The 24,754-nt window shown below is 41.0% G+C and overlaps 1 protein-coding gene across 1 annotated transcript in view; it reads right to left on the reverse strand.

The window, feature by feature from the left end:
- The window catches only part of ADGRG4 (adhesion G protein-coupled receptor G4), an 84,153-nt gene that overhangs the window by 36,903 nt on the left and 22,496 nt on the right, over nucleotides 1-24,754 (reverse strand). Inside the window, exons 4-10 of the mRNA XM_078064877.1 lie at nucleotides 23,367-23,451; nucleotides 20,995-21,082; nucleotides 18,991-19,154; nucleotides 17,458-17,590; nucleotides 15,628-15,746; nucleotides 7,036-7,252; nucleotides 5,875-6,037 (exon numbers count right to left, since the gene is read on the reverse strand). Of these exons, the coding sequence (XP_077921003.1) occupies nucleotides 5,875-6,037; nucleotides 7,036-7,252; nucleotides 15,628-15,746; nucleotides 17,458-17,590; nucleotides 18,991-19,154; nucleotides 20,995-21,082; nucleotides 23,367-23,451 (969 nt within the window). The remainder of the gene's footprint in view (nucleotides 1-5,874; nucleotides 6,038-7,035; nucleotides 7,253-15,627; nucleotides 15,747-17,457; nucleotides 17,591-18,990; nucleotides 19,155-20,994; nucleotides 21,083-23,366; nucleotides 23,452-24,754) is intronic.

Genomic DNA, 24,754 nt, shown 5'->3' on the forward strand with positions numbered 1-24,754 from the left:
AAATGGATTGAAATTATTCTGAGTACATTCTGTGATCCATGTGAAATAAATAAGAAATCAACAACAACAATATGTCTTGGATGTTCCTCAAATATTTGGGACTTAAAGAACACACTCCTGAATAATCCACGGATCAAAGAAGAAAGTAGGAAATATTCTGAACTGACTGCTCATGAAAATACAACATATCAGGGCGCCTGGGTGGCTCAGTCGGTTGAGGGACCAACTCTTGGTTTCAGCTTAGGTCATGATCTTGAGTAGTGGGATCAAGCCTGGGTTGGGCTCCACTCAGTCTGCTTGAGGGATTCTCTCTCTCCTTCTCCCTCTGCCCCTCCCCTTGCTCGTGCTCTCTCTCTCTCTTTCTGAAAGAAAGAAAGAAAGAGAAAGAAAATACAACATATCAAAATTTGCAGACCACAGCTGAACAGTGCTTAGAGAGATATTTATAGTTTTTTATGATTATATTAGAAAAGAAGAAGTGTCTAAAATCAATGGCCTATGGATCCACCTTAAGAAACTAGATAAAGTGGGTGCCTGGGTGGTTCAGTCGGTTGGACGTCTGCCTTCGGCTCAGGTCATGATCCCAGGGTCCTGGGATGGAACCCCGCATCAGGCTCCCTGCTTGGTGGGAGTCTGCTTCTCCCTTTCCCTCTGCTCCTCCCCCTGCTTGTGCTCTCTCGCTATGTCAAATAAATAAATAACATCTTTAAAAAAGCAACTAGATAAAGAAGAGCAAAATAAGCACAAAGTAAGTACACAGAGGGAAATAATAAAGCTAAGAGCAGATGGTAACAAAATAGAAAACAAACGATAAAGAAAATTAATGAAGTTGGTTCTTAAAAAGGATCAACAAAATTGAAAAATCTCTAGTTTTACTGATCAAGAGAAAAAAAGAACAAGAAAAGAAATTAACATTATCAAGAATTTGGGACTCCTGGGTGGCTCAGACGGTTAAGCATCTGCCTTGGCTCAGGTCATGATTCCAGGGTCCTGGGATTGAGTCCCACATTGGGCTCCCTGTTCAGCGGGAAGTCTGCTTCTCCCTCTGTCTGCTGCTCCCCCTGCTTGTGTGCTCTCTCTCTCTCTCACAAATAAATAAATAAAATCTAAAAAAAAAAAAAAACCATTATCAAGATTAAAGAGAGATTTTTTACTGTAGATCAGAGATTGATAAATTGGTCAGCAGGCCAAATCCTACCCAAGGCTTGTTTTCATATGTCTCAAGCTAAGAATGGCTTTTACATTTCATTTTTTAAAGAATGTGACAAAGGAGGGAAGGAAAGAAGGAAGGGAGAGAGGGAAGGGGAGGGAGGGAGGGAGGGAAAGAGAGAAAGAAAAAAAAATGTTCATCACACAGAGACCACCTGTGACTTACAAAGCCTGAAATATTTATTACCTTTTACAGAAAAAGTTTGCTGACCACCCCTATAAATCCTACAGACATTAAGAAATCATTACAAAATATTATGAACTACCATCAATAAGCTTGACAAGTTAGATGAAATAAATTCTTAGAAAAATATGACTAACCAAAACAGACAAAAGATGAATCAGAACATCGAATGGCTCTACATCCATTAAATTAATTAGGTTTGCTATTAAAATACTTCCCACAAAGAAATTCCAGACCCAGAGAGTTTCCTAGTGAACCTTATCAAGCATTTGATGAAGGAATAACACCAATGTTACACAAACGCTTTCTGAAAGTATAACAGGGACCATTTCCCAACTCACTTTTATGAAGTTGGCATGACCTTAATCTAAAGCCTGATAAAAAAAAATTAGAAAAAAATTCCAGACCAACATCCTTCATGAACATTAGTGTAAAAATACTTAAAATATAAGCAAGTTGAAAATAGCAGTATATAAACATCATTATATATAGTATATAATATAGTATATATATATATATATATATATATATATATATATATATATATATATATAAAATACACCATTACCAGTAGGTTTTCTTCCAAAAATGCAAGATTGGTTTAACATCCTAAAATCAGTGTAATTCACTGGATTAGAAGGATAAAAGGGAGAAGCCAAGTGATTGCTTCAAGAGATACAGAAAAAAAAAAATTGACAAAATCCAGCAACCACTCACAGTAAAATTTCTCAGCAAACCAGAAAGAGAAAATAATTTTCTCAATCAAGTAAAGGGCATCTGAAAACAAAACAACAACAACAAAAAACCATGGCTAACATCACAGTAATGGTAAAATTGTGACTACTTTTCTTCTGATATCAAGAACAAGACAAGGATGTCAGTTTAACTACTTCAATTCAGAATTTTATTGGAGGCACTAATAGCAAAAAGGCCAAAAGAAAGGAATAAAAGGAATAAAAACCAATAAGAAAGACATTAAACTGTCTCTGTTGCCAGATGACATTACATAGAATGTCTTAAGGAATCTCTAAAATAACCACTACAACTAACAGTTTAGCAAATTCATAGGATTCAAAATTAGATCATGATGATAGATAGATAGGATAGATAGAGAGAGAGATGATAGATAGAGATAGCTAGAGATAGACATAGAATATCAAATTTATTTTTATATTTAACAAAAGACATGGGAGGGGCGCCTGGGTGGCTCAGATGGTTAAGTGTCTGCCTTCAGCTCAGGTCATGAACCCAGGGTCCTCGGATCGAGCCCCGCATCAGGCTCCCAGCTCAGCAGGGAGTCTGCTTCTCCCTCTCCCTCTGCCTCTCCTCCTGCTTATGCTCTCTCTGTCTCTCTCTCAAATAAATAAATAAAATCTTTAAAAAAACAAAACAAAACAAAAAGACATGTGATACTACTCCACTTAAAACTTCAAAACATGGTGATACTACTCTGCTTAAAACTACAAAACAAAGGGACACCTGGGTGGTTCAGTCAGTTAAGAGTCCAACGCTTGATCTCGGCTCAGGTCTCGATTTCACTGTGATGAATTCAAGCCCCATATTTGGCTCCATGCTGGGTGTAAGTAAATAAATTTATTCCTAAATATTTTATGTTTTCTGATGTTGTTGCAAATGGAATTTTTTAAATTTAATTTTCCAATTATTTGCTGCAAGTATATAAAAATTAAAAGTTGATGGTCTATGTCTATCTCTATTTATCACCTAGGAGTAAGTACACCTGTGATGAGCACAGGGTCATGTATGGAAGTGTTGAATCACTATATTGTACACCTGAAACTAATATAACACCATATGTTAACTGAATGAAAATAAAAACTTAAAATAATAAATTAATAAATAAATAAATAAATAAAGTACAAAACATTGCTAAGGGAAATTAAAGTCGACCTGAGTAAATGTTCCTGGATGAGAAGACTTAATATTACTAAGAAATCAGTTCTCCCAAAATTAATCAATAGCTTAACTCAATCCCAATCACTTTCAACACATTTCTTTTTTGTACAAATTGATAAGCATGTTTGAAAATTCCTATGGACACGGGAAAGGCCTAGAATAACCAAAGCTATCTTGAGAAAGAACAAAGTTGAAGGACTCACACTACCTGACTTCAAGACTGGAGGGATCAAGACAGTGTGATCATGGCATACGCATCTATAAGAAAATTAATGGAACAGAATAGAAAGTTCAGAAATAGACCTACATCTGCATGATTGATTTTTTGTCCAAGATGCCAAAGCAAGCCAAGGGGGAAAGAAAAGTCTCAATAAATGGTGCTGGAGTAAGTGAGTATCTAGATAGAACAAAATGAACTCCAAACCATATGCTACACCATACTTCCTCACACCATGCACAAAATTTAATTCAATTAGGTTTATAGTCCTACCCATTAAAGCTAAAACCATAGACCTTTGAAAGGAAAGCATAGAATAGCTTCATGACCTGCTGGTAGGCAAAGATTTCTTAGACAAGTCACAGGTTGTTCATAAAAGAAAGAACTGATAAATTATACCTCATCAAAGGTAAAACTTATGCTCATCAGTAGACACCACTGAGGGGGCACCTGGGTGGCTCAGTCGGTTAAGCATCCAACTCTTGATTTCAGCTCAGGTCATGGTCTCAGGGTTGTGGGATCAAGCCCCACATTGGGCTCCACACGCAGCACAGAGTCTGCTTGAGATTCTCTCCCTCTCCCTTTGCCTGCCCCCCACTCACTCTCTCTCTCTCTCTCTCTAAAGAAAGAAAAAGACACCACTGAGGAAATGAATAGGCAAGCCGCAGAGAAAATATTTTCAAAACATGTATCTGATAAATGCCTTGTATCCAGGATATATAAAAAATACAACTTAATAAGAAGACAAACAACCCAATTTAAAAGTGGGCGAAAGATTTTAACAGATGCATCACCAAAGAAGATTCCCAAATGGTCAATACAAAAATGAGGGGCCCCTGGGTGGCTCAGTCATTAAGTGTCTGACTTCAGTTCAGGTCATGATCCCAGGGTCCTGGGATCCAGCCCCGAATCGGACTCCCTGCTCGGCGGGAAGCCTGCTTCTCCCTCTCCCACTCCCCCTGCTTGTGTTCCCTCTCTCGCTGTGTCTCTCTCTGTCAAATAAATAAATAAAATCTTTAAAAAAATGAAAAATCAAACTAATGTAGCATTCTGTGTCAACTATACTTCTATTTTATTTTTTTAAGATTTTATTTATTTATTTGTCAGAGAGAGAGAGCACAAGCAGGGGGAGCGGCAGAGGGAGAGGAAGAAGCAGGCTCCCCGTTGAGCAGGGAGCCTGATGCAGAACTTGATCCCAGGACCCTGGGATCATGACCTGAGCTGAAGGCAGACGCTTAACCAACTGAGCCACCCAGGCACCCTGTACTTCAATTTAAAAAGAAAATGAAAAATCACTCCATGATCCACTTAGGAAAACAGCATGTTAGCTTCTTACAAATTTAAACTTACATCTTATAAGCCAGCAATCCCTTTCCTAGGTGTTTACTCAAGATATATGAAAACATATGTCCACACAGAGACTTTTACATGAATGTTCAATGCAGTATTTATTGTTCATAATAGCCAAAAACCAGAAACAATCCCAATGTCCATCAATAGGAGACTAGACACACGATCTTTGGTATATCCATACAATGGAATATTATTCAGCAATAAAAAAGAATGAACTATAGAAACAAAAGAACGCTACACGCAAGCAGTCCTATATAAAACAGCACATATTTTACGATTCCATTTATATAAAGTTCTAGAACAGGCAAAACTATGGTGGCAAAACATCAGAACAGTGGTTGCCAGGGGAGGTCGTAGTTGTGGGGATTGACTGGGAAGGGGCAGGAGGGGAATTTTAGGGGTGACAGTAATAGTCTATGTCTTGATGGGGGTTTGAGTTACACAGATGTACACATCTGTTAGAATTCAGAAAATATATACTTAGAATTTGTGCATTTCCCCATATGGAAATTTTATAATTTTTTTAAACAGTAAATTAAAAAAAATGGCGCCCTCCCAAATGGTCTTCTGCAGGGGGTGGCGGCCTGTGGCCTGCCAAAGGCTGAGGTATTGTGGTGTGATGGAAAGGGCCCAGACTTTAAAGCCAGACAGACATAAGTGTGAATACTGGCTTTGCCATTAGGCTGTGTGTCCTTGAGCAAGTTACTCAACTGCTCTGTTTCCTTATCTGTACAGACATCATCCCCAACATCCGGAAATGGTAGCTAATAATAAGGTAACACGTGAGATGATTTCGGGCCACAGGGCCAAAGGTGGTATCATTCCAACCAAGGTGTTAGGCTACTGGGGTTTCTACGTGAATCTTTCACTGGGATATTTGTATTTTCATAAGGTCCTCTGAACACTAAAACCTTTAAAAAGTATCCCCTCTCTCTCCCAAGGAGTAAGTGAACGAAGACTTGCCTGATCTGTTCTCAGTTCCCCGAGCTGGACTCACCTCAAGGTCTGCACCTTCTTCATCGGAGCGAATGCCGAAGGTCATGCCTTCAAATGTGTGGTCCATCCGCAGGACGGCCAACGCCAGCCTGTCTGCTGTCAGATTTGCTGTCCTCCCAGAAAACTCCATCTTGTGACCAGCACGCTCGATTGTCCTCAGAATTCTGCAAGGAACCGCACGGAGAGAAGAGCATTCCTACCGCTTGAATATAAGGCCCATTCTCCTTCTGAGATTTCCTCAATGTAAGACTTTTCCTTCAGTTTTAATCACTGTCTTTATATTGTTTAAGGGATTAGTAAATCAGAGTGCTGGCTTTGGAGTCAGACAGGCTCAGGTTTAAGTCTTAGTTCCTCTAATGTCTAACAATAACGTGGTCGAGCTTCTGTTTACTCACCTGCAAGCCAGAGGTAATCCTAGCAGTCCTCTCGCAAGGTGGGTCAAGATTAAATGACATTATTGTATGTAAAGCCAGATACTGCATGGCTTCATAAGCCAAGAAAGTTGGATTTTATTCTACGTGTACCAGAAAACCACCAAGGGGTTTTAAAAGCAAGAGAATGACATGATCTGATATGTGCATGCAAAGATCTTTCTGGCTGCCATGTAGAAGAAAGACCATAGGGAAGCAAGTGCAGAGGCGGGGATCCCAGTTAGGAGGTTACTGTGGAAGGTCAGCAGAGAGGTATGAGGCTGGGGCTAGGGTGGTGGTGATGGTGGGGATGAACACAAGTAGATGGGTTCGAGGAATATTTCAGGGATTAAAAACCTCACATCCAGTGCCTCCTACAAGACTTGGTTACTGGTTGGCTGCGAGGTAGAGGGAGGTAACTAGTATTATGCCTAAGCTTTTTGCTTGAGCACTGGGCGGATGCATTTTATAGGTATTGGGGGAGCACCCAGGGTGGGGAAAATAGAGTGGAGGTTTGGTTTGGGGCAACTATCTACTTGAAATGCTGCTATGATTAATGTTGAATTAGAATTTTGCAATGCATTCCTTCACAATTGGGATTTGTGTGGGATGACCCCATTGCACTGTACTAACTCAGCTTTCGATGCATAGCCACCTGACCTTGACAATTTGGGACTGTATGCAAAGGAATGAATAACAAATATTATAAAGTTTTATGAAATAACTTATTTTACCAAAGCATTAGTACTTACCCATTTCTCACTTCATGCAGATCAGAGGCTGAATTGTTTTGTTTTCCCAAAACAGCATTGATTATTTGTAATATAATCTGGGTTAGATTCATACTTATCTCATCACACTGGGAAATATCAGATGCTTTAGAAACAATAATCTTTGTTTCTTCTTCATCCAGAATGGGGGATGCATTTATTAAATTTAAAACGTGCTCTGCAACATCATCCACATTCTCTGGGGAAAGAAAATTGAAATGGAAAACCTGCATTATTTAGTTTGGGGCCATGCTGGTCTGCTTCCTTCCCTCTAAAAAGTAAAGGCAGTCAAATGCAAATATCTACCCAGGCAGCAAAATTTACAATAAAAAAGAAGGCTGGACCTCAATTTCTACAATAAGCGGAGTCCCAGAAAATAGCACATAAGTCAAGTTTTTATTCATTAAATCCTTTTTAAAATACACCAGGGAAACCTTTTTGTCACTGAAGATTATCTTGCAATTAGATTCTAATTAAGTTAAGACTTTTGAGTATTGGATTGAGTTAAGTAGATCCCACCTGTACTAAAATATCAGCAAACACTCAGTCTGTGTTTTCATAATCAAGGGTGGTGATGATATTTTTCTGTCAAGAACCAGCAATCACAGAAAAAAAGCAAATATGGACCACATATAATAAAAAGCAATTTCATTTAGATTTTTTTTTTAGAGAGAGTAAGAACAATAGATATTAACTCGCCCACTTTTTTCTTCACTTTTTATTATGGAAATTTTCAAACATGCACAAAAGTAGAAAGAATAGTATAATGAATCCCCATGTACCTCATGAATCACCTAGCTTCAACAAGTGTCAATGAAGAGCTAATCTTATTTTATCTACACTCTCACCCACTTTCCCCCAACCCCAGATTATTTTAAAGCAAATCCCAGACGTACCATTTTATCTATAAATACTTCAGTATGCATCTCTAAAACAAAAGACCTCTGTTTGTCATAACCATAATGCCAGTATTTGTTAAACAAATACAATACAAATTAGATTTTAGTTCAATATAACCCATATAAAACTAAGTTCCTTGTGGTGCTCTCCTAGCTTAAAGCACTCACATTTAAGTCCAGTAACTGAAATATAACGGACAATAATCGAGAAATACAATCCATTGAGAAAAAGTCCAGACAGAGATTATATTCATAACTTAACCTGGGTTACATTACAAATAACCAAGTCTGTTTGGGAAAACAAAATAAATTACCATAAACATCATCCTCTCTCTCTCTCTCTCTCTCTCTCTTTCTCCCTCTCTCTCTCTGTAAACAACTCTCTGTCCTTGTCAATGTAAATTAAGCAATCTTAACTGAGATTCTCTCAATTCCCCCCCCCTTAACCATTACTTCAATCTGCCCAACCATGGCCTACCTAGGAATTGAGGTAGAAGAAAGGGGGAGGTTGAACAGGGTTGTAATTACTTCTAAATTAATATTTTGTCCTTGTTACATCTATCTTCTGGTCAGTTAAAGAAACTGAGAAAACAATAAGACAGGGGATGGAGAAAAATATAGTGCTCTCATTCACCAATCTATCATTCTTATTAAATTTTCAGGCTTTGCTGTAAATGGGATAGCCAGAGCTGCCTACCTGGAGTCATTCTTTGGGCCTTGGTGGTGTGACTTTACTTCCTGCAGTCCCTGCTGTCGCAGGAGGAAAGTAAACAATAGGCCAATGGGAGACTAACTATATTGTGGAAAGTAATTGTAGACTTTTCATCTACAGTTATATGTTTTTTAAGTCAAACTCAGGACAAATTACACACATTGTGTAAAAATTCTAAGTCCTCGAGCCAAAGCAGTAAAAGGAATCCTCCCTTCTTCGTTGTAAAATAAATAGATCTCCCATTGCTTGAAATAGTTTCAATTAATCTGCCAATAATTGCAGCCATCAAAACAATAATCATATCTGTTATTGACTGAGCAATTTCTATGAGCCAGTATTGGTGTTGTCTACAGCTGCATAACAAACTACCTCCAAACGTAACGACTTCAAACAAGAATTCATTATTATCCCTCATGGTTCTGTGTGTTGACCAGTTTCCGCTGAGCGGTTCTGATTTAGGGTCTCTCATGCAGTTGCGCTCAGATGGCAGCTGGGACTGGAGTCATCTGAAGACTCGACTGGGCTGGAAGTCTGAGATGGCTCACTCACACGGCTGGCAGTTGATGCCCATGGACCAGTCAGTTGGGGCTCTTGTCCTCTGGGGGTCAGTTGAGGCTGTTCCCGACACATGGCCTTTCCCAGTGGTATAACTGGGGCCAGCTGGTATCAACTTGTCAGAATGAATTGTTAAATTTTCAGGAATTTTATGAGCTGGTTATTAAACACAGCCATTATCAAAAATTAAATTACATCAACTTTTAATTAAATAAGTTATATTAAAAACAATGGGGATACCCAAGACTCATCACTTCCTAATGAGTTTGCTACAGTTTAGTAATCTATGCTTTGGCGATTATTTAGATCTACAGTATCTGTGTATCTCTTACCAACTCCATGTTCAGTAATTGCATGTTGTAGTTTGTATTCAGCCATCAGGGGAGGATCACACCAAGGAAATCAGCAAGTGCGACAAAATTACCTTTTTTGGCAGAGCTGGTGGTTAAACATTTTCCAGGCTTCTTATAGCATGCTGTCTGGGTTCTGAGAGCATACAAGAGAATGGAAGCAGAAATTTCCAGTCCCCTTAAAAGTTAGTCCCACGATTGGCACAGCCTCACCACTGCCAAATTCTACTGGGCTAGGTAGTCACAAGGCAGCCCTGATTCAACTTCTAATAGACAAGGAGGGAATGAATCGATGGTGGGCATTTTGGAGACAAGATACCACAAGGCATTAGACATACATTCTCCAATTTAACGGTCATGATAGCCCTGTGTGACGGGTACTAACATTATTCCCTTTATACAGATTAGGAAATTGTGACATGGAGATTCTAACCCAGATTTTAATCCAGGCCTGTTTGATTCCGAAGCTAGTGTTCTTTGATATCACGTTCTACTTTGCCCCTTTTCTCTACAGTTTGGGGGTTGGAATAGCTGTGCTTTGCAGTCCTTCTCCCTGACATCCTGGGAATTACATCATTCTCTCTCCACCATGCACTATCTTGTCCAGGCAGCGAGATGGACACACCCAGGAGACAGCTTTGTGAAAAGTTCCAGCCAACTTCATTAGAGTGCGATGCATCTTCAGTATTTAGGAGGTCACAAAGACAGGGCAAAGCAAAGAACCCACAGACCTTTGAAATAAGGGTACCTTTTTGAACTCTGCGATATTAAGGAGTTACATAAAATGAGCATTTAACTGGGGAACTGACAAGTTTTTCTCCAACCAAGATATCTAATGCTTGTCAGCAAGATTGAAGGCTAAAGAAAAATTGTTTCAAAGTGAATGCATTTTCTTTCCCTTACAGTGTACTCATTTTTCATTAAGCTCCTGACTTACAAGGAGAAGCCTTCCTCCGAAGCTAATAAATTTGATAATTTATTTTCAGTTATATACATTACAGCCACCATGCAACCGTTCTCATCCTCTGCAGATTTTTTTTTTTTTAACAAAGTGACTTCTGACAGTTAATTTTCTAAAAATCCTAACTCAGTGCAATGCTTTTCTTATTGTTATGGTTGTTTAACTTTTTCTCCTAAGGAGAAAATTCTATTATCGTGTCTAAGAAAAATGTGTCGCTCAGAGGAGGGAGGTCAGCATGAAACATAGACCTCTCTGACTCGCTGCCTGCTTGCTTCAAGCTGCAACCCTCCCTAGTGACTCATGATTTTGGACCTAGAAACCATCAGAGCCATGCTTACTTTTCTAATTCTTCTAGATATTCCTTGGCAAGGACCTCAAATTTCCATCTTCTGCAAGGAAGACAAGTCTGAGGAGTTCACTGCCTCAAGGCAATTCCCTGGCTGTCCTGTGCCTCAGTTTCCAACTAGTCATCATGGTGGGGTGGGGGCTTCGCGTGGTAGAACTACGCCTAACAAGGTATGTATAGACTGAGAGTCGATGAGGGAAACTTAGGCATGCTTTCAAAACACCGATAAGGAGGGGCAGGACTTCAAGAATAGCACTGTAAGGAGGGGTTGGGCAAAAGTTCACCAAGAGCAACCTCTGTCACACTGGTCAAAATTAGCAAAGACAACCATTCAAAGTCTCTGGAGGTTGATCTTCCAACCAACTGAGATGCATTTAATCAACAAAATCTATGGACACTTGGTCAGTACAGTGGGAGGCCATGGCCTTTGGGCTAGGAAATGCACCCATCTCCCAGAGCTCTGCCTTGTGGAAAAATTGCTCTGTTGGGCTAGGCAGCTGAGTGGTAGTTACCATCTCCCCCAGGTCACTGGGGTAGAAGAACTATTCTGAGTGGATTTGAGAGCCAGTGAACCTTGGAAGTTCCCATATTTCTGGCTCGCGTCTGAGTGCCAGCACCAAGTCCCCCTTCCCCTCAAATTCAAACACAGCCCCTGCTCCATAGGGAAACCCTGGTGAAGCACCTTGTGAAGGACACATTCATCACGCCACCATCTCCCAAGCTCTTGCCCCATAGGACAGATATTTTTTTCACAGAGAAGGGTGGGAGAAAGCCTCAAAGACTGGCAATACTCTGCCCCTGCCAAGGGGATGGACTATAATGGGATCAGACTATGGAGCAATTTATGCCCCGGGGTTTTGTCAAAAACAACAGAGCCATCAGCTAGCAATTAGGAGGCTAACAGCTGGGTGTGATACGGAGAGAGGCACACCATCCAGAAGCTCAGCAGGGAGATGGGAGAAAGAAACAGAGAGAACCTAGCTAGAACCACAGTCATCCCTGGTAGTCAGGGAGAATAGGTACAAGACCAAGGCTGCATCTTCTCCGGAGAAGAATCAGAAGATGTACACTGCAGGGACAACGGAGTTTACCGAACTAGTCTAGCTAATGGTATCTTTTACAGAAATAGAAAAAGTAATTCTAAAATTCATATGGAACCACACACACACACATACACACACACACACACAAACCAAATAGCCAAATCAATCTTGAGAAAGACATCACACATCTTGATATCAAAATATAATACAAAGCTACAGTAATCAAAACAGTATGGTACTGGTATAAAGACAGACCTATAAACCAATGAAACAGGGACCCTGGGTGGCTCAGTCTGTTAAGCGGCTGCCTTCGGCTCAGGTCATGATCCCAGGGTCCTGGGATTGAATCCCACATAGGGGGGACTGCTTCTTCCTCTGCCTGCCTCTCTCTCTGCTTGTGCTCTCTCTCTCTGTCTCAAATAAAAATAAAATCTTAAAAAAAAAAAAGCAATGGAACAGAATAGAGAGCCCAGAAACAAATCCACACATATACCATCAACCAATCTTCAATAACAGTGCAAAGAACACACAATGGAAAAAGGACAATCTCGTCCATAAACGGTGTTGGGAAAACTGAAAATTCACATGCAAAAGAATGAAATTGGCCCTCCTGTTACACCTTACACAAAAATCAACTCAAAATTATTCAAGACTTAAATGCAAGACCTGAAAATCAAAAACTCTTAGAAGAGAACATAATGGAAAATCTTCATGACATTGATCTTGGCAACGATTTCATGGATATGACACCAAAGCACAGGCGACAGAAACAAAAATAAACAAGTGGGACTCCATCAAATAAAAAGTTTCTCACAACAAGGGAGATAATCAATCAATCAACAGAGTGAAAAGACAACTTACTGAATGGGAGAAAATATTTGCAAACCATATATTTGATAAGGAGTTAATCTCCAAAATATACAAAGAATTTTTATAACTCATGGGGCACCTGGCTGGCTCAGTCCATAGAGCATGCAACTCTCGATCTCTGGGTCGTGAGTTCAAGCCCCACATTGGGCATGGAGCCTACTTAAAAAAATTTTTTTAAGAATTTCTCTTACTCAAAAAAAAAAAAATTTCTTACTCAAGAGTGAACAAACAGGTAACCTGATTTAAAAATGAACTAAGGACTCAAATAGACATTTCTCAGAAGACATAAAAAAGACCAACAGATATATGAAAAGGTACTCAACACCAGTAATCATCAGGGAAATGGAAATCAAAACCACAATGAGATATCACTTCACAACTGTCAGGATGGCTATTATCAGAAATCAAGAGGTAACAAAGTGTTGTCAAGGGTGTGGAGAAAATGGTACCCTGGTACACTGTGGGTGGGAATGTAAATTGGTGCAGCCATTGTGGAAGACAAATTAAAAATAGAACTACTGTATGATCCAGCAATCTCACTTGTGTATGTATATCCAAAGGAACTAAAATCACTATCTCAAAGAGATATCAGCACGCACAAGTTCATTACATTATTCACAATAGTCAAGATACGGAAATAACGTAAGTGTCCATCTAGAGATAAAGAAAACGTCACACACATACATACACACTGGAATATTATTCACTTTCAAAAAGAAGGAAATCCTGCCATTTGCAACAACATGGATAAACCTGGAGAACATTATGCTAAGTGAAATAAGCCAGACACAGAAAGACAAATACTGCATGATCTCACTTATATGGGGAATCTAACATAGTGGAACTCACAAAAGCACAGAGAGGAATGGTGCTTGCCGGGGGCTGGGGAAGGGGAAATGGGGAGTTGCTCATCAACAGGCATAAAGTTTCAGTTAAGCAAGGTGAATAAGTTCTGGAGGTCAGCCATACAACATTGTACTTTAAAAATTTTTTCAAGAGGATGGATCTCATGTTAAGTGTTCTTACTAGAATAAAATAAAATTAAAAGAAGAAAGTAGATTAGAGGTTTCCAGGAGCTGCGGGGAGCGGGGGAATGAGAGCGCCTGCTAATGTGTATGGGGCTTCTCTTTGGAGAGATCAAAATGTTCTGGAATTAGTGGTGACTGTTGCACAATCTAGTGAACATACTAAAAACCATGGAATTATACCCAGTAAATGGGTAAAATGTTATGATATGTGAATAGCTTCATAAGAAACTTTTTAAACCACAACAAGATATCAATTTCTGCTTATCACATCACCAAAGATCCAAAAGTCTGATAGCGTGCTGTGTTGCTGGAGGTACCCTGAGACAGGTGCTTTCCTACCTTGCAAGTGGGAGTATGAACTAGTGCAAGCAAGCATTACAGAGAGCATTTTGACACCATCAAAAGTATGACTGACCCAGCAATTCTACTTTTAGGAATTTATGCTTCAAGTATATCCCACTTATGCAAAATGACATATGTACAGAATCCATTACAGCAGTTTTGTAAAAATAAAATGTTATTAACAACTTAAATGCCCACCCACAGGAAATAGGTTAAAGAAATAAATTGTGGCATGTCCATGCAGTATAATATAATGCAGTGATAAAAAGCATGCGGAAGCTCTTCATATACTAAAAGGATAATTTCTGCAATATATTGTTAAAAGAAAAAAGCAAGGTGCAGAGCAGCACGGAGAGCACGCTCCGCTTTGTGTACTAAGAGGGAGGGAGAATATACATGTATATGCATATGTATATGTATATGTATGGTGTGTGTGTATGTAAATTTCCGCATAGATACATGAAATACCTCTGTGGATATTTATTGAATGGCTGGGGCGAGCAGTGGGAAGATGTTTCACTGTATTTCCTTTTTGTTTTTGCAATATTGAACTATGTGAAGAATTACCTATTAAAACTGTTTTGGTTTTTTTAAGATTTTATTTATTTATTTATTTATTTATTTATTTATTTATTTATTTGAGAGAGACAGAGAGCAGGAGAGTGGCTGAGGGAGAGGGAGAGAACCTCCAGCAGACTCCAAGCTGAACGCAGAGCCCGACACAGGGCTCGATCCCACAACCCTGAGATCATGACCTGAGCCAAAACCAACAGTCAGATGCTCAACTGCCTGCACCACCGAGGCGCCCCAAAACTGTTTTTGTAAATATTTATTTATTATTTGAAAGGGAGCGAGCAGGTGGAGGGGCAGTGGGAGAGGCAGAGAGAGAATCTAAAGCAGACTCCCCACTGAGCGTGGAGCCAGACTTGGGCTTGATCTCATGACCCTGAGATCATGACCTGAGCCGAAACCAAGAGTCAGACTTTTAACTAACTGACCCCCCCAGACGCCCCCCCATTAAAACTGTTTTAAAATGAAAAATAATGGGACACCTGGGTGGCCCAGTGGGTTAAGCCTCTGCCTTCAGCTTAGGTCATGATCCCAGGGTCCTGGGATCGAGCCCTGAGTCAGGCTCCCTGCTCAGTGGGGAGCCTGCTTCTCTCTCTCCCTCTGCCATTCCCCCTGCTCGTTCTCTCTCTCTCTCAAATAAATCAATAAAATCTTAAAAAAATAAAATGAAATGAAAAATAATAATTAGCCAAAAATTATAAAATAAAAAACACTGACGGTCCCAACTTAGCATGCCCCACCCCCACCTCTACCAACATTAACTCCTTAGTTTCCGAAATTGGATCACTGTAAGGTAGATTTTCCTACGTGAGGCTTGCCTGTACCCTCTCATCTCAGGTCAAGCAGACGAACTAACCGAGGTTCCATTATGTCATTAATGTGTACAGAACAGTCTTACCATCACTGATAGTAATGTTAGCAAGATCCATGATCTTATCAGGAAGTCCTTGAAGCAGTTTGCATTGTTTCAACTTTGGTTTTTCCCACTGAGATTTGCCAGTGTGGATACTGATTGAGCTGAAAAAGAGAGGAGGGAGGGACAAAAAGCTTTCTTATTGGAGGATGAGGCCAGAAAAGTCTTAGAGCAAACAAAGAAGGAACACGGTGTAGCTCTGGCATGCCTCCCCTCTGCCCACTCCCAGCCTCTGGGCTGAGATAGCAAAGGTGAGAGCCCCGTGGAAGAACACTTTGCTCTTGGGGAACAAGGGAATGTAGGGTCCCCATGCAGGAGGTGTAAAAAGGCACGAGAGTCTGAGATGAAGCCTGGCAATGCTCAGCGGAGGGAGAGTCGAGGCGGAGATGTTGCCCCTCTGGACATGGCTGCTTACCCTCACTTTCCCTTCTTACCCCCACTTTAAGAGGAAATTCCTGGTAGAATGCGGTCCCTAGCTCCGCACATCATTTCCTGAAGGCAATGAGCATAGCACCCTTTGTAGCTCATCGGCCTTCATCATCCACCCTCCCCTATGCCTCATCCAATTCAATCCAGTTCATTTCAAATGAGCTCGCACATTGATTGAGCACCCAGGACTGCTGACAACTAGGCGGGGTCCGGTCCCTGGAGGAGCTGGTTGTAACTTGGTGGTTCGAGTCCGTACATGTAACTACATCTATGAGGCAAGACATGAGATGAAAAACTGTACCAACAAAACTGAATCTATCAAACCACCGAGCAAGGAGAACTTATTTGCAACTTTTGAGCTGAGCCAGACGCTAAAAGGACAGAGATGGAGAAAGCCCCCACACACACACCCCGAAGCAGGGCAAATAGCACAGGTGGAGACCTAGACACAGGGAGGCACCCATTGGAGCCCACAATAGCAAATGGCCCTTTTTGGCCGGCAGACATGGTAAAAAGGGTGCCTGTGGGTCTTGAGCACCGTGTTTAGTTTAGACTTAATACCCGAGGCAATGTGGAACCAGAGTGGGGGAAGGCGAGGAGACTGCTCTAATAGTAGACAAGGGATGATAGTAAGGGTCTGCACTGGGGTTGTGGCGGTGGGGATGGAAAGGAAAGGGTACATACGAGCTTTGATTGTGATGACAAAACCAACATGATTTGCTGACTGATTAGATGTACAAAGAGAGTAGGACCCAGTCCAAGATGTTGCCTTCCAACAGAGAGCTTTTAAGCCTCTGTCAAACAAAACCTGCTGCCCTTCTGGTCTGCCTCCTTAAGTTAATGGCATAAACCATTAACAGCAGAGAGTCAGAGAAGAGGGACTGATGATTTAAAGAAGGAAAATGATAAGGCAACAATAGAAGGGTGATTTAGTAAATTATTATGGCCCATCAACGAGGTAGCTTCTGAGGCAATTTTTCAAAATGGTCATTAAGAAGAAGAACATAAAACATGGAAAATGTTTGATCAACTATTGAGTGAAAAGGTAAATCACATTATTGAGATGAGGACAGTGATTACCACGACATAAAACTACATAAAACTTAAAGGCACACAGGGAACAAGGAGATGAAAAATACGCCAACCTAAAAGCAGTGGTGGTGGGATTATGGGTGACTTTTTCTCCTTTGTCTTCTTGAACATTTTTCTAGAATGCTCTTATGTTGCCTGTGCATGCTTACGTAGATCCAAAGGATGAAAGAAGGCAGGACAGGGTAGAGGGGATGGGGGTTGGGAGGGCTGCTCAGTCAGATGACGGAAACATGGCCCCAATTAAGAGGATCTTTGAGTCTCTGAACCGACAATTAGAACTTGGCCAATACGTACCAGATCCTAGTAGCATTTCCACGCCTGTTTTTTATGCACCTAGTTTGGGCTGTCTCAGTAGGGTCGGTTAAGAGCCACTTATAGGTCCCTTTGTATTTAGAGACTGTTTCCTGGGCTTTGCACCTTCCCGGCTCTGTGGAGAAAGCGTATGCATTTGAAGGGGTAAAAGGCACTTACAGGTGTCATGAAAATCCATTTTGTTATTATGGTAATCATTATTACCCTATACGTAAACACCAGCAAATAAAAACTTTTTCTACCAGGCCATTTAAATCAGGCTTCATTGAAAATACATGAAATGCTTTTTTTTTTTTTTTTTTTTAATAAGCCTCCCGGGAAAAACTCACACTTAATCCTTTTCATTAAAAGCACAAGTTGACAGGACAGTTTTGTTTTTGTTTGTGGTTTTTTTTTTTGGTCTTGGTTTTAAAAAAATGTTACATTTGCATTGGAAAAAGTTCAAGCCATACACAAAAAAATCAGAAGTCCTCACCTGCCAAGTGCCCTCCTTCTGAGGTACCCCCAACTGTCAGTGACAGGAAACCAAAGGCTGACTTCTCCTTCTGGATGGTTCCTCCCTTCCTAACGGACTCTGGGGTGGATTTGATTTTAGTAAACTCAATGTATCTGCCATCGCCAGGATGAGACACGGGAGCTCTTCTCTGCTGGTGGTGCCAAGGTCAAGGTTTTGCCACCAAGTGTGGTCACGTTAAGGGAGAAGTGACCTGGGCTGAGTGTGTGTGATAAGTTCCCGGTTTCTACTGACCACCCACTGGGTTTGTGACCCGGATTCCGGAAATCTTTCCTTCACATGTGGGCAGAGCGGCCGGGAGAAGCGGAGAGCCGGGAGAATCCCAGCTTCCTCTGAGGACAGCCATGAGCGCCATTTGCACAGTGGGATCTGCCTGTGGCTTCTACACTTGTCTGCCTCCCATTTCACTGTCGCTTGCAATCACAGCCTGCCCTCTGCTACCTGATCAGTTCGTTGCCAGGGACTGTATGTTCTAAATCCTCCGCATGTTATCTGGCTTAGCCCGATGTTTTCACCGCAGTCCACTGGCAGCCATGGCAAGGACATGGAGTGGTGGTCCGATAGCCTTTCTCTTTACCATTAAAGGAAAGAGATGCCCTTGAGAGAAATTCTGGACTGTTCCCAGATCACTTTCCCAGATGAATAGCCTGGCTATATCAATCAATAAATTAGCAAGCATCTATTGGGCAGTTATTGTGTGGAATGAGGAAGCTCCCCAGGCCTCTGGGTATTTATGCAAGAGACACAGTCCTCCCACTCCGCTGACGGACTGGCCACTGCTGATATCCAGAGCTGGTCCATGGTCTCTGGTAACCCCTCAGTGTTTTTCATAAGCTCTTACTGGTGGAAATGTTGTCAGGGCAAGTGAGCGCTGAGGATGTGGAAAGGAACATGAAGACAACTCCTCTCCCCCCAGAACTCAGGATGTCTGACTGTGCGTGCATTATGAGCTCTCTAATAAGGGGAGTGAATGTGTATGGAATACCCCTCCCCCCAATTACCTAGTTTTTTCACCGCAACGTGTTCAGATTTTACTAATAACGTCAGTTGACCTTTGGTGAAGTTTCCATGGGTGAGGTTGCCATGTATTTTACTCTTGATCCTGCTAATCAATTCGGTGGCTGCTAAGGAAGAGCTGGCCTTTAGGATGGTCTGACAAACATAGCTAAAAAGCAGAGCAAGAAAGAATGCTGTTGCAGTTACGTCAACAGAGCGCAACCTGCCCGTGGTGCTGAAATTCTACACAGATGACTTAATTGGGAGTCCATAAATAACAAACATTTTACATCTACCAACGGGCAAATCTTAAGAAATGATGGGAGACAGCATATTGGAATCTTCTGATAAATTTTCTCATATGCAAAACAAACAACTCAAAACCCATTTTCAAAAGAACAGTCAGCAACAGTTGCATTATATTAAAATCAACTAAGCGTGCCTGGGTGGCTCAGTCGGTTAAGCAGTTAAGCATCCGACTCTTGGTTTTGGCTCTGGTCACGATCTCAGGGTTGCAGGATCAATCCCTGATTCTCTGTGCACTCAGTGAGGTGTCTGCTCAATCCCTCTGCTCCTCCCCCTCAAATAAATAAATAAATCTTTAAAAAATAAAATAAAATAAAATAAAAAACTAGCCATGCGTTCTCTAGGAGCTTGTACAAATTAATAGAGAAGATGGAGTACTCAGGATTTATTCCTTCAGAGAAAACCTTTTATCCTTCTGGTCTCCAATTTATCCATCATTACTGCAAGAAGGCAAATGGCACATGCTCAATTAGTCTCTAAAGATGTGTTCTGCAGAAGGCCTATTTCTATAATAGAAGAACAATGGAGATAATGGTAGTGATAGTAGCTAACATTTGTAGCCTCATGAGTAGAGCTATTATGGTCCCCATTCCACAGATGAGGGAGCTGAGACTTAGCCAAGGTCACAAATACCTAGTACATCCCTAGAGTATTCTGCCCACTAAAAGATACGTTATGAAAGAATAGGGCTGTCCTTGACCTCAACCGCTGGAGCAAGGTCCTCAGACATTCTAATTTCCTCTGCTATTCCATTACAGAGCATCTGTAAGCTTAGGGGCACCTGGGTGGTTCAGTTGGTTAAACGGCTGACTGGCTCAGCTCATGATCCTGGGATCGAGCCCCGCGGCCAGCTCCCCGTGAGCGGGGAGTCTGCTTCTCCCTCTCCCTCTGCCCCTCTTCCCCTGTTCATGCTCTCTTTCTCTCTCAAATAAATAAAATCTTTAAAAAAAAAAAAAAGAGTCACAAGCTTACCTAGACCTTTTCCCCATTTCTATTTGCCAATACATCTTTTTGAAGCACACATTTCCAACGTTTCCTACAGCTGTTGACTGGTATTCCAGTTAGATGTGCCTGTGTTAACTCAAACTTTCTCTTTGTCCAATCTAAGCCATGCCTCCTCCTCCACGGATCCACAGTCGGTGGAGTCCCTGCTCGCCCTCCCCTTCCACGTGGAGCCCATCTCTTCCCAGCTCTCATTTTGCCAATCTAAAGAGGACTCCTCTTTTTTTAAACCTCTCCCTTTGCTGCAACAGACTCTTTACTCTTAGCACCCTGAACATGTCAGTGACCTTCCCATGAGCCTCTCTGAGTTGCATCAAGTAGTGTTCCAGAAGGGGCTGGACCATGTGTCTGAACAGGACCAAGGCAGCTTTCCATGTTGTTTTTCCACTTCCCTGCTCAGTATTTCTTGGACTTTTTTGATGACAACAAACACTTTATTCCCCCATCCCCAAATTATGACCACTTTGGACCCCATTTTCTCTTCACTACAAAGAAGCAGGAGGCAGGCTGCTAGGCTGCACCATGACCAACCGAAACAACTTATTTCATGAAGGCAAGAGCCCAATTACAGCATCTGTAAAATAACCACCTGGTACTTTGATCTCCTTCTGACAACTCTGACCAACAGGCTGCAAATACAGAATTAAATGGAAGGAAAATCAGAACTAAATGTACCAGCTATGAATAAACTCAGCTCCTACCTGGACGGTACATGGGAAATTGTAGCCATTCCTTGCCCTTCTCTCTGTTCCAAAATAATGCAAAACAAAAGTACATCATCACTGAAATCTTTAAACAAACGTCACATTTGAGTACAGGGCTTATTGTCAACAACAGCAATCATAATTATGCTTTACATTTATGTAACTTGTTGCCATTTGCAAATCACCCTCAAAAACGTCAACGCAACTAGTCCTCACCTCACCCCTGTAGTGTGGGCAATGCAGGGATTATCACCCCATTTCCTGGACGAGGAAGCTAAGTCTCAGAGAAGTTAAATGATCTGCCCAGTATCACACAGCTGACAAGTCACAGAACTGGGAGCAGAATCTGAGGCTTCTGGATCTGGACCCTAACGGGGTGATGACAATAGTAAACACTACCGAGCATTTACTAATCATCCTATTCCATCTTTCTAACAGCCCTATGAGGAAGGGTAATATTGTCATCCCCATTCTACAGATGAGGAAACTGAGGCACAGAGAGTCATTAGGTTGCCCAAAGTCTCCCAGTCAGGAAGTGGAAGAACAGGGATTCTAACACAGGCAGCCTGATTCTGGGGACCACATTGTCACCAAAAGGCTTTTTGCACCTATTATTTGAGAGGAATTTTACTTGTGTCATGTTATCCATAATGTATTAAATTAAGAAATTCAGACTCAGCTCTTTACAGAAAGCATTTTAAATGATGGCAGATAATTTGGAAGGCACTGTAGCCTTGATTGTCCTTTGTATAATCAAAATATTTCTCTCATGTTTAAATACCTTACAAGGTCTGTGCTTACTGATCTTTTCAGAGTCTAACATGGTAATGCTTGGAGGCATTGGGGCAAGGATGATGGCAGATAATTTTGTCACACCCTGATTTCAAATCTATACAGGTAAAGGGTGGATTTATTATGTGACTGCCAGTCTTGCAAAAATTGTGTCATTCTTGGAAGAACCAGGCTTCTTTCCAAGATGTCTACAACCAAGAAATTCCATTTGCCATTTACAACCAAGTCATTCCACGCTCCCATAGCCCACAAAATGTGCCTCCAAAAAACTGCCCCACAGGGACTTGAGAAAAGCAGAGGATGGTTTTCTTACTGGGTTCTTGTGCAGATGCCCAAAAAAAATGTAATTTGATCCTCAATGACCACAGTTGAGCTTTGCCTGGCGTATGCTTGGGTAGAAGCACTATTTTACTTACATCTACTCAGGTATTGGAGGAGTCACAAGTAGATTCATTTTGAAAAATTACTTACTACAGTTTGGTCCGTGGTTATTTCCCCTTCAGAAGAGTCTCTGTATCAAAAGCATAAACAAATTTATATATATATACACATATAACTGTACTTTGTATAATCAAAATATTTCTCTCATGGTGCCCAATACATTAGGACAAAAGCTCAGGAGAAAGACAACTGTGAGGCAGAACAGTAGAATTCCCCAGCTTGGAATTCAAATACTAGGGCTCTAAGGAGACACTTCAAAAGCCTGATTATTATCTATGTACCAAAATGGTGGTAAGTCTTTGACTGAGCAGCCCCACTTCCAGGAATCTATCCCATAATAGTACAGCAAGGGTGCATACAAACATATGTACAAGAGTGAAAATAACTGAAATGTCCATCACTAGGTAATTGGGTAAATACACCTTGGCACACCCATGCAAAGGAATCCTATGCAGTCATTAAAATGAATAAGCTAAATCGTACATATTGGCCTGAAAAGCTGTACATGGTGTATTTTAGAGGAAAGAACCAGAGTTCTTGGAGAGGGTGGGGAAAGGCGGGTCTTCTCTTTGTCTTTGGCTCCTTGAGACTACTCAATGCCTGCCCGCAGCAATGCGATCACCTCTCCAAATTCGTGTCCCAGGCAAGTCTTAGACTGGTCAGCATTTCTCACTTTAAACATTTCAAGTTCCCTTTGGAATTTCTAACTCCTGAAAGTGCATTATCGGAAAATAAAGGGTCTTATATCTTCACCATTGGCCATCCCTAGCCTTTCATCCCTTTAAGGCGTGATTTTTTTCCCCCTCAAAGTCACAGAATCATAGCATTTTAAAACTAAGAGGGGCATTAAGGGTAACTGGATCCAATTCCACCATTTCCCCAATTTATTTCCTTCTGTTTTGTTCTCCCATTGGCTTTACACCCTACAGTGATGATAGAATTTCTTTGTTATTCCAAAGAGAACCTACACTCAGAAGGGAAGATGCAACTCAAAATGCAGTCCCTAAATCTCAGACAGAACAAAGAAAGAAAGAAAGAAAGAAAGAAAGAAAGAAAGAAAGAAAGAAAGAAAGAAAGAAAGAAATCCCCTCTGGATAGGAACATACCCAGAATCCCTCAAACTGCCTTCGACCCACAATAGATGACACTCACGTACCTGGTTTTGATTTGAATAGCCAGATTAGCAAGAGCAAATTCACTGTCCTGAAATATAGAATTCAACTGTAAAAGATAAAACATATCAGATTTAGTATTCTCACTCCTCTATCTTAACCCAGGAAAGGTACCTGAGACAATGCTGCATTTATTATTTTGGTTGGTTCAACATTTCCATCTGCTCCATTCAGTTTTTCTATTTTGGGGCTGAACTGTGTCGCCTCCGAAATTCATACGTTGAAGCCCGAACCCCTTAATGTGACTATATTTGGAAGTAGGGCCTTTAAAGGAGGCAGTTGAGGCTAAATATGGTCATAAGGGTGGAGCCCTGATCTGATAGGACTGGTGTTCCTATAAGAAGAGAAAGAGACCCCAGATCTCTCTCTCTCTCTCTCTCTCTCTCTCTGGGGGGTGTGTGCGCAGGCATGCACGCTACGTGAGGACAAAGAGAGAAGACAGTCCATCTGCAAGCCAAGGAGAGAGGCCTCAGGAGAAACCAATCCTGCCCACACCTTGATCTTGGACTTCCAGCCTCCAGAACCGTGAGAAAAGAAATGTCTGTTGTTTAAGACCCTCAGTGCATCCTATTTTGTTATGGCAGACCTAATGGACAAATACACCCACCCACTTTCAAGCACTTATAATCATGTTATACACACTTGCAAAGAAACGCTGATGGAAAAAGAGAGGAAACAGACATGATCGTTTACTGTTGGTGGGGTGCAAATTGGTATCACCTGTCTGGGAGGCCACTTAACTCTAGTTATTAAAATGTGAAATGTTTGTGTCCTTTGATCCAACAATTCCAGTTCTGGGTATTTATCCTATAGAAAAACTCAAGTGTCCCCAAAATTTCTTGCAAGGGCGTTATTGTCTGCATTGGTTCCAAATAGAGAAAAAACAAGTAAAAGCAACCTAAATGTCCACCAACGGATGTCTGGATTTAAAAAAAAAAATACTACATCACAACCATCGAGTGAAATCCTTGGTATCTGTTTAAGTATATGAGGTAGATCAATATTTGCAGCATGAATATGCTCAAAGATATACAGTTAAGTGAGAAAAAGCAAGTTGCAGAACAGCATAATTGTATGATTCCAGTTATTTTTGTCAAAGAACATACTTGCATCAGTGTTATCGCAGGTAGAGGAATAAAATCTGAACGAATATACCTCAGACTGTAAGAGGAATCAATACAAGGAGCAGTATTACAGAAGACATTTACTTTCTGGGTCTCAGATTTCAGTGTCTGAATTTTTTACAGAGAGTATGTATTACTCTTATTATCAGAAAAATATAAGGATAAATACAACATTTCTTGTGTAGGAGAGAAAAAAATTAAAATGCAGAAAACAAACATATGTAAATA

This window comes from Halichoerus grypus, chromosome X (genome assembly GCF_964656455.1).
Source record: "Halichoerus grypus chromosome X, mHalGry1.hap1.1, whole genome shotgun sequence".
In the NCBI taxonomy this organism is placed as follows: Eukaryota; Metazoa; Chordata; class Mammalia; order Carnivora; family Phocidae; genus Halichoerus; species Halichoerus grypus.